Here is a 13,788-nt window from a genome sequence, read left to right as displayed (position 1 = left end):
TGGCTGACTACAGACGAAACGGGTATGTTGAATGATGAATGGCCGGGACGCGTGAAGTAGTTGCCGCTTATGTGGGTGGCAGTGAACAACACGTACAAACTATCCAAGCTGAAATTTCCGACAGTATCGATATCGAATGCCTTCAATGCCATGTTTCTAGGGTCAGGTGCGTCCACTTGAATTACTTGGAACATTGCAAAAGACATGTTGTCGTGAAACAGATTGACGAATCGTTCTCTAATGGAAACTTCGCTGGGTTGTGTAATGTTGAGGTAGAAGTGATCGTCTCGGAACATGTCGATGCTGTTCACGTTGATTCTCTTGTCCTTCATGTCAACGAGATTTATCCCTCTGTATCTGTTTCTGCTCACCCTGGTGACGGATTCAAATCTGCTAGGATGAGAGTATATGTAGAGGTAGGCGTTTCTCCGAATGAGAGGTAGTAGATGAAACGGATCGGATAGGTTCTGATTTGATTGCGGACCCATGGGACCTCTGGTTCCTTGAGGACCTATGGGGCCGATGATTCCTTGGAGACCCACGGGACCTCTGTTGCCTGGAGGACCGGTTGGACCGATGGTTCCTTGGGGACCCATGGGACCTGTGGTTCCTTGATCACCTTGCACACCACGTTCACCTTGTGGGCCGTCTTGCCCATCTTCTCCTCTAGGTCCAATCTCACCTTCAGGCCCGACCAATCCACGTTCTCCACGTGGTCCAACTTCACCTCTGGGACCTTCTGGACCAGGTATTCCTTGATCACCTTTTTGATTGCGTTCACCACCTTGCCCATCAGCTCCTCTAGGTCCAGTCTCACCTTCAGGACCGATCAATCCACGTTCTCCACGTGGACCAGCTTCACCTCTTGATCCATGAAGCCGACCAAACGCCTTCCATTTCGAGCTGAATTTCTTGTACACGATGAGCGTGGTTGCATCGAGATAGAAGTCACCATTTCTCCCTACAGAGTTCAATGGCATGCCACCTCCGCTAAGCCATCCCAATCCCCGATCACCACGAGGTCCTTTCATCTTGCGCACAGTGTCCATACCAGTTTGCAATCTCGATGATGCTTGTTGGATTTCATTCTTGACCCAACCGGCAGGGACAGCACATGTCAAAGAACTATCATCGTACGCCAAATTACAGATGGAATGCTCGTTCATGTTGAGGTTAGCATCCATGGACACGGATCCATCTGTTTTCACGTGCAGCTCATCAGCTGCTATGGCTTGATCTGTGTAGCGCGTAGATCTGTTTTCCACATCTTCCACTTTGCTCTCATCGGCTTTCACCTCTTTCAGTTTCTCCACATCATGAACCAAGGTGTTTTCGGTGTCATCGTTCCCCACAACTGATTGTATTTCGGTAATATCATTCCGCATGCTTTGCATGTGCTTGAGGGAAGTCTCCTCCCCATCACTCCTATGGAAATGCGTAGCCCAGTACGCCATCTTCACACACACACACACACACACACACACACACACACACACACTGTTCTAATTATGATAGGAAATATTTTCTTTCTCAAATAAATCATTATGATACTCATGTGTGCTAGTGGTAATCTAATGAAGCGATGATATGTTAGCAAGAGAGAGAGAGAGAGAGAGAGAGAGAGAGTGAGAGAGCATGAAAAAAAAAAAAAAAAAAAAAAAAGGGGTTAGGATATAAAGTCTTTCTGATCAATCAATGTGGTAAGATAGACTAAGCATTTAGCAGATTCAAGTCCAGTGAATTGTCCGGTAGGGTGTCAGGGAGAGACGCTGCCGCCGCCACCGTTGTGTCAAACGCAATGTCAGCAGTCACGTTGTCAGCAGTGCTCCACTTCTTGAGGAATGCAATCACCAGTCGAGTCAATTCAGCCTCGGGAAGGTCTTGCACAGTGTCGTGATCCCTTTCACAAAGCCGTGAGTCTACAAACATCAGGGGGATTGCCGAAAGCCATGCCTTGAATTCGCACTTCTCCCTGTTGAAAGATATAGTGGAAGGATGCAGATAGAGCTGACACTCTTCGTTCATCGGGAAGTTGGGCACACCCTTGGTTGGCTTGAGATACAAAGCAGTCACACTCTTCCCTTGGTACATTGCAGGGAAGATGTTACTCCGTATCCTGTTGATATGTGGAGATCTCACGGCACGTCTCAAAGGTGTTGAGGTCTTCAGGAAGAATTGAATGAGATCGTCTTGTGAAGCCTGGACGTACAGCTTAAGTTGACCAAAGCGTCCTTCACATACCGTGCCATTGACAAGCATGCCCGGTAAATCACCGCGCGTATAGTAGAAATCGGTGCCAGGAGCAACATGATAGTCGTGGGCGGTCTTGCTGTACATTGCTTGAACACACTCTGCTGCCCCATCCGTAATAATGGTGGCGACACCTGGTAGTATGGTAGGACGAGGAGATGGCATCTTCATCTTAGGCAGAGGCTCCAGATTCGGATTACGGCTAGCACGTCGCTTGTAGAGACCGGGTTTCTTTATCGTCTTGATAGCGAACGGGTCAATACCCAAACAGTCCACAACATCTTCACCAGCAACAACAGCATCAGTGGCCATCATGATATCAGTCACGAGAGATCCAGTGAGATCCAGAGGGAGAGAGAGAGAGAGAAGGCTTGAGCAACGAAACAACAAAGGCAGTTGTGAGTGAATGGAGGACTGTGCTTGCACATATATACCCTTTTGACCGCCGCCGAGTTTGAAATAACATCCTATGGGAGGTGACGACCTTGGAGAACACGGTGAAATTGTTCAAGAATCAACCAATCAGAGGACACGGTGAGCAGATGATAAGATTTAACCAATCACAGTACGACTTGCACTTGACCTGTCGGAACATGTCTCGGTCATGACTGAACGTGTCTCGACCATGTCTCAGAACAGGTTCCCGAGAGTGTAAATCTCCAACGCATTGCTAACATTGATGACGTACTGCAGTCTTGGTAAATTGATAGAGTATGTTGGCAAGATCAGGTGGGAGAGAGGTCACGTGATCTACTAAATATTCCAGACTGTAGTCATGCCAACAATAGGTATCTATTAGAAGATGCATCATGGACAGGTCTGCAGGTGACATCAAGGACAAATTAACTTTCAGAGTGTTCAGCTGTCTAGCGGACAGAGGACCCTTGATGTGTTCCATGAGATGTAGAAGAAACATCAGTGGAAAACATGATGGAAGAGGTTGTGTAATGCGGCTGCTTCTCAACCATGATACATTACTGCGCGGTAAAGGAGAACGCAGTGTGCGCACTGCATCATGATCCTCATGAAGTATACACGATAATGCTATTGCATAGTTCATGCTTTTATAGCTGCTGGACTTCTTCATTGCTTGCAGTGCCTCTTGAACAGGGTGAAACTGTGCATGCGGTAAAGTGAAGTCGATCTTGTTGAGAAAATGTACAAGATGACGATTCACACCTTGAATGCGATCGGAATCCGTGTAGGTCTTTATGCTAGTACAACGCTCTCTCCACTTTACCTCGGGCATGTAAATGTCAGCCATTACCAATCCACACTGAGAACAAACTCTATGACCAGCATGCTCAACTTGTTCTTCACGATGATAACACACTTCTTCACTTTCCTCTATCTCCTTCTTCTTCTTCTTCTTCTTCTTTTCCTCCAGCGCACATTGCTTCTTTGAACGTACATAAGCATACAGGATCTCAAATTCAGAATCCATTTTCACTGCACCACAACAACTTGAAACTGACTGGATCATCATTCAAGAACACACCTTTTATACTTACATAATCATGACACCATATTACCTTATTGTTTAGGGTAGAGCATAACACCCCAATACATATTTTTCAATAATACCCCCATATTTTATCCGCAAAAAAACCGGGCCAAAAATAATTTTCACCGCAAAAATGGGGTACTATTAGTACCCCATTTTTCAATAATACCCCATTTTTTGGGACCCGGGCGCCCCCTGGCACAGAACCCGCTCGTCCTTTACTACTCATGGCGCACCAAAAGCCAGCAAAAATACGCACAAACGCGTGGTTTCACGCGTACACGCCCCAGTTGTGACCAGAGCTTAAAGCGGGATTCACAGAAGCTTTTTTGCGATGCGACACGCGATGCGACGCGATCTGCGATGGATGCGGGCGATGCGAACTCGCGAAATACCATTCACAGAAGAAGTCAGCGATGCGACAAAGTTTTGCTGATTTGGGTACGTCACCATGATATTCGCGCGGTTTGACACAACTTGTAAAAATTTCAAGGCAACTCTTGCACCTTTGTACAACTTTGCTGTAGAAAAGGTCAAAATCGTACACCAAATCGCTTGTCGCATCGCATCGCATCGCAAAAGTTGAGCCAAGCTCAACTTCTGCGATGGCCTGCGATGGCCCTGTTGCGGCAGTTGCGTGGGGTCCGCGATGGTTGCGATTTGGGGATTTCCCGGTTTCGCGGCTGTCGCATCGCGTGTCGCATCGCAAAAAAGCTTCTGTGAATCCCGCTTAAGTCCGAAGATTGAGAACTTTTCCTCAACTTAGGGTGCGTTCTTAAATTCTCTAGCTTCTAGGAGAAGAAGAAAAGAGAAGTCGAAGAAACTGGGATTCTTCAAGAACGGGTCTCGAAGAATTCGGAGATATTTTGCAGATGTCAAGCAAAATGAAGCGCCAAAGGGGCCGCGATCTTGAGTGCCGCGAATATAGTATGCGATGTGCGTATGCGAAAAGGGAAATGCGTACACTCATGATCAACACGTGGCTTTTAGCCTAGTTCGCATGCGCTGATCCCAAACCGCAAGAATCTCCAAGTTTCAACCACCTCTGAAGCTTGGAGAGCTTGGAGAGCTTTGGAGAGCCTTCTAAAATTCGGAGAGGATATAAGAACAGCTCTCGAACTTTTCGGAGAGTCTCCAACTTTTCCGAGAGGATTTAAGAACGCACCCCTAGAAACAAGAGTTAGAAATGAAAAAAGAAAAAACTGGAGCCAACTGACTTGAGCCCAAACTGCCAGATTCTCAGTCAAAGAACTTGGGGAACACATTAAAAGACTAAGTAACAACTGAGAACATCTGTTTATAGAGAAGTAATGTAGACGACTTATGTATATACTATGTGCTAGTACAATACACAAGAACAAAGCTAAACCAGTTAAGGTATGCTATGTCGGGATCAATCTATTATTGCCCTCATCATCTTGCAAATAATAGATGCATAATTACTAATTAAAATACGACATAATTACTCTGCCGTAGCATGTTATGGGATATCAGTCTGCCTCAGATTTTCACTGATCTGAAATTGCAGATTTGAAATTTACAATCGGAGGAAATTATCAGGACTGGAAACACACTTGGTTAGCAGGGGCTCTTCACGTCCTGGAAACGTTCCGTTGGAGTAACACCGACTGCATGTGCCTGTCGAGTTTCCTGGACCGAATTGTGGATGCTATGGAAGATGGGTGGGTAAGTGGAAGGGCACCAGGTTAGTCCTGTCGGTAGTATTCCCCCCGGTTTATGAGTAACTAGTTACAATTACTGACACTTCATGCACTGCACTGTTCATCACCGTCACTCTATTAGACGACTTCAGTTGGAGTAGTTGTGGCCGGGTCGCTCTTTTGTTTGGTTATTGAGTAACTGGTCGTGGGTGTAGCAGCCTGGGTAGTGTTAGCGGACTCGTTGCTCTCTGTTGCGGAGAAACAGAGAGGACGCACACACAAGCATCTTAGCAAAGCAGACAACGGCATACCATCCCCTCTTCGCAAAATCTGATTTCAAAAATTACTATGGAAACCCACCAACATTTTGACTTTAGATCTTCACTTTTTTTGTTCCATATTGCTCTCCTGCACTCATAGTGCTCAGGGTGATATTTGAAAGGGGAACACTTAGGGCCCGGTCCCACATGCACTGGGGTTCGCTTCAGCTTGGAGGTTCTGCAACAGCGAGCCTGGTGTCGCTCCAGCAAAACCACGTGTGTATGGTCACGCATACAAACAGGGAAAACTCCTACTTCGGCGGAAAATGAGAGTAAAGTGGGCTCTGGTGCATACGGTACGGACAATAGACGAGGTCAATGACCATCTTGCACGCATTTTATTGCATGAGCATCATACGCATAAAAATTTCTTGTAGTAAGTCCTTATACAGCAGACCGTGGTGCTTTCCGCTGAAGCGAAACCGCAGAAGCGACAGTCTTGGTTCGAAAATTTTTGAGGAAGCGGGTTGGAGTTTCCACTGAGGCGGAAGTTCTGCTTTTCGCCGTTGCCATGGAATTGTTCGCTCCTGCGACGTCGCTTCAGTGGATCCACTACTTCCGAGTGCATGTGTGACCGGGCCCTAACAAGTTACGATACAGATGGAAACGCAAATTAGGAATTTCCTCAACTCTGAGGTCACCGGTGCTTCTGTCTATGCAGTCAGCTCAAAACCCGGAAGGTTGTCCCGAGCTCGGTCCGCTTGCCATCAAGAGTACATAAACAAGTGTGTGCAACTCGCGGATGGGTAGGCCCACGGCAGATTTTTTGTTGACGTAATCTTTTCGACGACGCTCGCGCTGCGAGTCTTTCGGAAAGTTTTCCCTCGTGCTCTTGGCCGGACTTACACTACAAGCCCAGTGCCAAGCACGTGCCCCAGACTAGGCATAGCCCGATTTTGCTAGCAATTATGCTAGCAAAATATCGAAGAATTCTGAAAGGGAATTTGCTAGCAAAACGGAGCAAAATATCGGTGTGTTCGCTGGAAATTTGAAGATTTTACACTTACAAGGTGCATGTGACTCAATTTCGCACAGTTTTAGCAAAACGTGACTCACTTTTTCTCATTTTTGCCCACACTTGATCCACTTTCGGTCACTTTTCCCACATGTGACACAATTTATTTTTTGGGGCAAAAGGGAGCAAAATATCGAGTGGCCTGGCAAATGAAAGCAAAATATTAACGATGAGAAAGCAAAATGTTGCGGCAAAATATCGAAGCTTCACTGGCAAAATCGGGCTTTGCCTACTCTGCACTGCTCTGCGGCAAAATGCGCGTTTCTCTGAAAAAAGGTGACGCCCACAAAAATTCTGCAGTGGGCGGGGGTATTTGCAGATTGTGCAGGAGAGATCCGGAGTTGCGCACTCTTGTTTATCTACTCTTGCTAGTAACTAGTAGCTACCACCATTTCTCTGGTTATTAAAGGTATGTCTTCGCCACCGTATCATTATTACTCAAAAAACTCTTTTCAGGAGCTGTACTGAGGCTTTTAAAACTCTTGTGAAATTGCAAAATCTGGGTTTGCGTTAGGGCTGAAAATCCCTGAATATTCGAACCTCTGTTCTTCTGCCTTCCCAGCTCGAACATCCGCGATGTGAAGAAAATTCAAACTGGAAAACGTGATCCAATCCGCACACAACTTCCGGTCCTTCTGCGCTCGCACTGCACATGAACCATCCTGACAAACAGTCCTACAGCGCAGTACCACAGGACGTGCTACGAAGTTGTTTTGCGAATTCCGTGTGTCTACACGTAACCATATCCATAGCTCAGTGGTTAGTATACCTGGCAACCATACCGCTTTTGGCCGAGCCTGTTCCAATTGCGAGGACAGTAATAGCACGAAAGAGCGAACCACAGATACAACCATTTTTTTACAAATTGCGTGTGAGGCGAGCCCGTCTGTGAACAGCATGCCCAAGAAAGGGGACGTTCCCTGTAGGTCATGGTTGCATGGCTCGTGCAAAGTAGAGGTCAGAATAGCTTGAGCCTCAGGAATCTGAGGACTTTGAATGACCATTCTACGTTGAGTACGTGAGCCGATGAAAATTTTGGTTGGAGGATACAGAGTTTTGCTCACACGCAGTAAGGCAGCTCTAAAAAAAGGCGTGACGGCTATTTTGTTGCTTGTACTTTGCATGTAAGAGCAATAGTTTGAGAGCCAAGATCTGTAGCACATCGCATCCATATGCCAACTGGGGGCGCATTTGGTTGGTACGACCTAGAACAGGATTCACCAGAACAGCGCGTTTGGTTGGCACTGCACCTGTTCTGGGTCGGCCAGAACATGTTCTGCTCGCTCCGGCCTCAAGGCCGGAGCAAACCGAGCAGTTTCACTTTTTCACTGTGAAGCCTGGCGGGAACATCGATTTTGGTCCCAAATGATCACGTGCACACGCTTTGGAGTTGGACTCTTCGTACTGTACACAGTCACCATGGTGACACATACACATTTTGAAGTATGTACTAAGTTTGGCATATTTTTCACAAAAATGTGCTCTGTTTCTGGAGTACCGTGTAGTTGGCATGGGGCTGCGCCATGTGCACAAGCTGTTCGATCCTGTTCTAGATCGTACCAACCAAACGCACCGTGGACGTACAGAAACTAAAAATGAATTGAAAACGCCCACTAGGTTGGTAAGTTAGTAACGATGATTCCGAGACCTTTCGTTTGAGGAGTTACTTTTGCCCCACCCCCACTTCCATCCAATATGCCACCGCCCCCGCTGTGCAGCATCTGATGGTTCTGTGGTATTCAGTGAAAACAAAAACTTACCAGGTGTGGGTGGGTAAAGGCAGGTTGTTACATTTGTACAGACACCGACTCCACCACACTCTTTGCCGCTGTCAGCATCGACCGAACACTGACTGGTGACTCGAGACTGGTCCACGCAGCGTTGCTTGTGGCACACGAGGTCCTTGTTAGCGCCGCTGGCATCACAGCGTGTTCCGTCCTTCACGAGCGATGGGTCATCGTGGCTTCTTGGCGGGGACGCGTACAAACCATTGCACCTGATTATACCGCCATCACCGCGTACGGGAACGGTTTTTGACAGAACATCACTACTGGGTTGGTTCTTTCGAGCAAGTGGAAGGCAGAACAAACTACCACATAGGGCATCTCCAGCCGCACAGGCTGCATAGGTTCCTGGGGTGGAATTGGACGATTTGAAACCACAGTTACCCGTACGTTCTCCAAAAACGTTCATGATCGCGAAGCAATCCTCAGGAGCTGACCCTTGATCCATATCGTTCCAGACACTCTGACACTGGCCAGTTCGTGATTGGCAAACTCCACTCCAGCAGGATGCTTGACTATTGGAGCAAGGCCAGCCGTTGCGTGCGGTCAGGTCCTGTGGACATGTGGCATTCTCGCCGTCGCAGTACTCTGCCACGTCACAGTCGCTGGTGGCGGCACGGCAGACCTGATCCCGGCGTGTCACGATGCGCTTGTTCACGCAGCATGGGTCCGTGTCCGCACACCCTACATTAAACCAACACACAACAACAACATTGGTCAGTATGCCAGACATTGGCATAACAGTAAGAAATCAGTCTACGAACGTCCCAAAGAAAAACGTGTGCAGCATGCAAATTATGCCCGCAGCAGACATCGAGAAAAAAAAGATGTGAGGTACTATTTAGGGACTTTCACAGTCTTTGAGGGGCACGGCATGACAGATGGAGCAGACTTTTGGCTTGTAAATCCACGGCCAATACTGTTCTTTTTGTCGAGATGCTGGATGGGTTTGAGTAGGAGCTGATTATTTCAATCCATTGGACCAGAACACATCCCATCCAACATCTACAACGGCCTGGCTACCCGTTCTATGGGGTCTGGTGATGGCGAAAACTCACATCAGACGATGTAGTGTGCCTGTAGTTCCAACCTGTTCTAGTGACCACTGGGGAAAGCTTAATTTCTTCACTCCACTCGGCCAGTGGAGTAGAAAATTTGCATTTCCCTGACATAAATCTACTCGGCTTACATCATCGACAAACCATTCACGGCGGCTGCAAGCAAGGTCAAACCATTATATCAAGAATCCATAATCCTCCAGAGTGCGCAACTTCACTGATCAGATCTGGGACGAAATGCGTGTTGAACGTCATAGTGTGACATCATGAGTAGGGAAAGTGTGAACCGTGGTTGACCGCGTCGACGAAATGACGCAAGTCCGACCCAAACATGACGTAAATCACGGATTACGCCGTCCCACAACCCCATCCTAATTGCGCACTCTGCGGGATTATGGACTCTTGATGATATTAATGAGGCAGGGACACTCCACTTCTCAAAATCCGCTGTGATCAAGTCCCGCTTATGTTTCCCGGGTGACACAAAATGGGCATTTTGCAACAAGCCAGGAGACCAGAAGTTGCTGGAGCCGATGACCGCCGTTCATGCATGCAAGTTGGCTCAACTAGTCCAACCGACGACAGGCAAATCAACTACTACAATGTACCATACTTTCCAGAGGAATCGCCGTACCTGAGTATTATCCGTGCCCAGATTATACCCATTGACCCTTTACATCGTGGTGCATTAATTTTAACCACTGGAGTGTGAGCAGCACAGACCTTTTATTTTTTGGGGGTGTAAATTAGGAGTGTTTAAAATGCGGACTGCAATCCGAACACATGGCATTACTTTCACTGGACATAGATTTACAAAGCGAAAGAAATGTAACTGCAACATGCAGTACGCACGCCGAAGGAATGCAGCGTATTCGCTTCATTAAGTAGACACTTACCAGTCTGGCACCGGTCACCAATCCATCCTTCAGCGCAGGTGCAGGTGCCGTCTTCATTACAGCGACCCTGGTTCAGACATGTTCTGCACTCTGCAGCAGTTATTGTGTGCAGTGCATGACGTACATATTGTTTCAGTGCACAACAAAAATAGCAACAGAACAGCACAGCATGGTTAGTACATGATTCATGATCATCATCGGGTGCAACACGTCAAAGCAGTTTTTTTAAACATCCAGATTACACAACACCCCAGGTGCACTTTGGGGAGATCCACCACATTCAAACGGAATGATAATAGTAGTAGTGGGTCTGGATCTGGATCAGGGTATGAAGAAACGATCACAACCTCAGCCTTATATGCAATGAGTCAAAATAACTGTTTGCATTGACAAAAATGAATATCTTGCTACCTACCGAGTTGGCAATGTTCTCCGTAGAATCTTGTCGGGCAGATGCATTTACCCTCGTTGTCACACTGACCCTGGTTCAAGCACTTGCAGCCATCTGTAGAGATACGATATGTTCATGCATGCGCAACAAGAGCAGGGAATGGCAAGGAAAAGCATCACGGCATGCTATGCAATGAGAAGCATGAAGGGAGCAATTGAACCACAAACAAGTTACCAGCGGTTGAGCCAGACTGTCCAAGCACCAGATTTCCCAGAGTATAAAAGCCACACATCACTAGTTCAACCCCAAAAAATTAGGGGCGAGGCCTATTCTGCGTCAAATTAATTAACGGCGATAGATAGGGCAGTAAAAGTGGGGAGGCTTCCTGCATTTTCATAAACAGTTGAGAGTAGAGCCCACACGCTCTCTTCCATTAACACTGCAATAGTTCAACTCATTTCACAACAATTATTCCAACGTTTCGGCAAATTGCCTTCATCAGGTTCACAATGATGTGCATCCTTCCAAACTATAGGGTAGGTAGCTGCATTTCGTGGCAAAAAAATCTGGGTGTGGAAATACGGTCGTGACATCAGCACCTGGTCATGAACAGTATTTTCCAGAGTAAAATCCACATTCGAGTATAAAGGCCGATTCACAATACAACTTCTAGCAACGCGACATGCGACTTGTGACACCTGCGACGAGCTGCGACAAGCCGTGACAGCGACACACAGTTCACAATCTTTTTTTCATGTATGCGAAATCCTTATGCACTAGTGTGCAGAGGCCACTCGTCAAGATGGCAGCAAATCCGAGAGTACAAAAATTTCGACTCTGGCTATGTGCGCGACGGATGCAAATCTCGCACGTGCATGCAAAATCTAGCCTACTACAGATCTGGGTAGAGCCAGTGTGTTGGAACGACGACCTTTTCCGAGAGAGAATGTGGCTCTTTTTATCCTAACATTTTACTGGCCACGCTCTCCCTCCCAGCTTATTGATACGAGTATCTGCTACCGAGTAGAAGTCTCCATCTTCACAGCAGGCCAGGCAAAAGCGAAACATTGAAATACTTTGCTCACTTGGTTTTTTGGCTCTTTGAGGTGTTGATGTGGTTGTTGTGTACAACTCAAAGTGACAAACTTGAGACCCCCGCACCACAAAGTTTCGTTTGGCTGTTCAATAAAAGGACATATGGAACCAGGGATAAAAACTATCGTGGCTGCCGGCCAAACTCCTAGTAATGTAATAAACGGGGGTGTGACATTGGTAATTCCAAGGAGACTGTACGCACGGCCATTCCACAACGAAGACGAAACTACGAGCTCAAAAACGCTCCGATTTTCAAACAAAAGACGCAGGAAAGAAGACATGGCCGCAGCGTTCCCGTGTAGCCTTCAAAATGCCTAATTTTACTTCGATAGCGTCTGGTTCAGGGCAAATTCAGGCCCAATTCGACCGCATCGTACCGTTCAGATTCGCCCAAAATACGAGGATATGTACGGTAGATCCGAATGCGTACGCATTTTGAGTACGGGGACGACTGGCCAGAGTTCATGCACTGCAAACACCCGTGTAGTAGTACTATGCACGTGCACTGCATGAGCACCCAGGGTAGAAACTGTACTCCATTTGCGCATGTCGAACATCACATGTCGCAAAAGTTGAACTTTCTTCAAATTCTGCGACAGGTGACTTGCGACTGTACGCGACAGCTCAGGACAGACAGTTTCTAGTTGCAACTGTCGCAAGTCGCGTCGCAGAAAGTGGTGTTGTGAATCGGCATTAATTAAGCTGCCCTTGAGTATAAGCCACACGCGGATTTTGTTGGTCCTTAAATATAGACAGCAGTATACCCCGTTCACCAGCGGGTTATTTCCATTGTAGTACATGTATAATCCACACAGACTTAGACAGTTTTATCCTGCAGTCTTACCCTTTTCACAGTAGTCTCCATAGAAGACAGTGCGGTTGCACTTGCAACTCAGGTCCTGGGCCAGAACGCCATTAGCACAGTGCTCTGCGCAGAAAAGACAACACAAAAGGCTCCATTGCATCACTCGCTCACAGTTCGCTACACTTGAATGTTCGCAGCATCACAACACACTGAATTGAGTGGAAAGTCCGGTTAAAAAATTATATCAGGGCATGTCGGACTGTGGGTGTTGATTTGAATGGTCCATATCAGTGGAAGCTGCAGGTCCATCGCTAATCGGATATTCCTTATCCAACGTCAGCACCCAGTCAGCTCGGCAAGCGTTGGGCAAGGACACTAAAATTAATATGTTGCCACTTCTTCCACCACCGAATGTAACGCAGTTTGTACAGTGGTCCATGCTTCATGTGCGTGACGAGGTATCTTGTCATTGTCGATTTAAGCTCAAATTTAAACTCATTTGCTGCTAAGCCAGCGCTGTAGGTGATGTATATGATACTCTCGGTAAGGCTCTCAGCCCCATACTATCACATAATTCTACGTCTGCAGGGTGAATAGCTCAGAAATGTTTTCTCCCAGAAACAAAAACACAACCTAAATCTCCTTTCATGAAGTAGTGCCAAAGTTTGAATATATTGCTGGGACAGTCAGACCTCACTTATCCGGTCCTCTTTTATCCGGGTCCCTTGCCATCCGGAAGAAAATCGTTGGTTACCGATTTACAGCATATGCAGTGCATACATACAGTAGGTGTGTTCGATTATCCGGTTCCCTCGCCTTGTTTGCAACTATTCTACGCACATACGAAAGTGTACATGCCTCCGGACAAGCAAGACAAAAACAGGCTTCGAGGATAACCAGTTTTGAAACTGTCTTAGGTCATGTTCGTTTGGTAGGATCGGGATCTCGATCCACCGGATCCACTGGATTCGCACCCTTTCGATTGGTCGAATCCGGATCCTTTGGATTT

The 13,788-nt window shown here is 46.9% G+C and overlaps 1 protein-coding gene across 1 annotated transcript in view; it reads right to left on the bottom strand.

Moving 5' to 3' along the window:
* Positions 1-4,967: 4,967 nt before the first annotated feature.
* LOC135821750 (uncharacterized) overlaps positions 4,968-13,788 on the bottom strand; it is a 60,246-nt gene continuing 51,425 nt past the window's right edge. The window contains exons 20-24 of the mRNA XM_065334747.1: positions 12,819-12,902; positions 10,904-10,993; positions 10,489-10,578; positions 8,511-9,218; positions 4,968-5,663 (exon numbers count right to left, since the gene is read on the bottom strand). Of these exons, the coding sequence (XP_065190819.1) occupies positions 5,554-5,663; positions 8,511-9,218; positions 10,489-10,578; positions 10,904-10,993; positions 12,819-12,902 (1,082 nt within the window). The 3' untranslated portion in view covers positions 4,968-5,553. The remainder of the gene's footprint in view (positions 5,664-8,510; positions 9,219-10,488; positions 10,579-10,903; positions 10,994-12,818; positions 12,903-13,788) is intronic.

Source organism: Sycon ciliatum, chromosome 7, assembly GCF_964019385.1.
Source record: "Sycon ciliatum chromosome 7, ocSycCili1.1, whole genome shotgun sequence".
Lineage (NCBI taxonomy): Eukaryota > Metazoa > Porifera > Calcarea > Leucosolenida > Sycettidae > Sycon > Sycon ciliatum.
The sequence above is the reverse complement of the archived record's forward strand: the minus strand, read 5'-3'. Positions and strand labels throughout refer to the sequence as shown.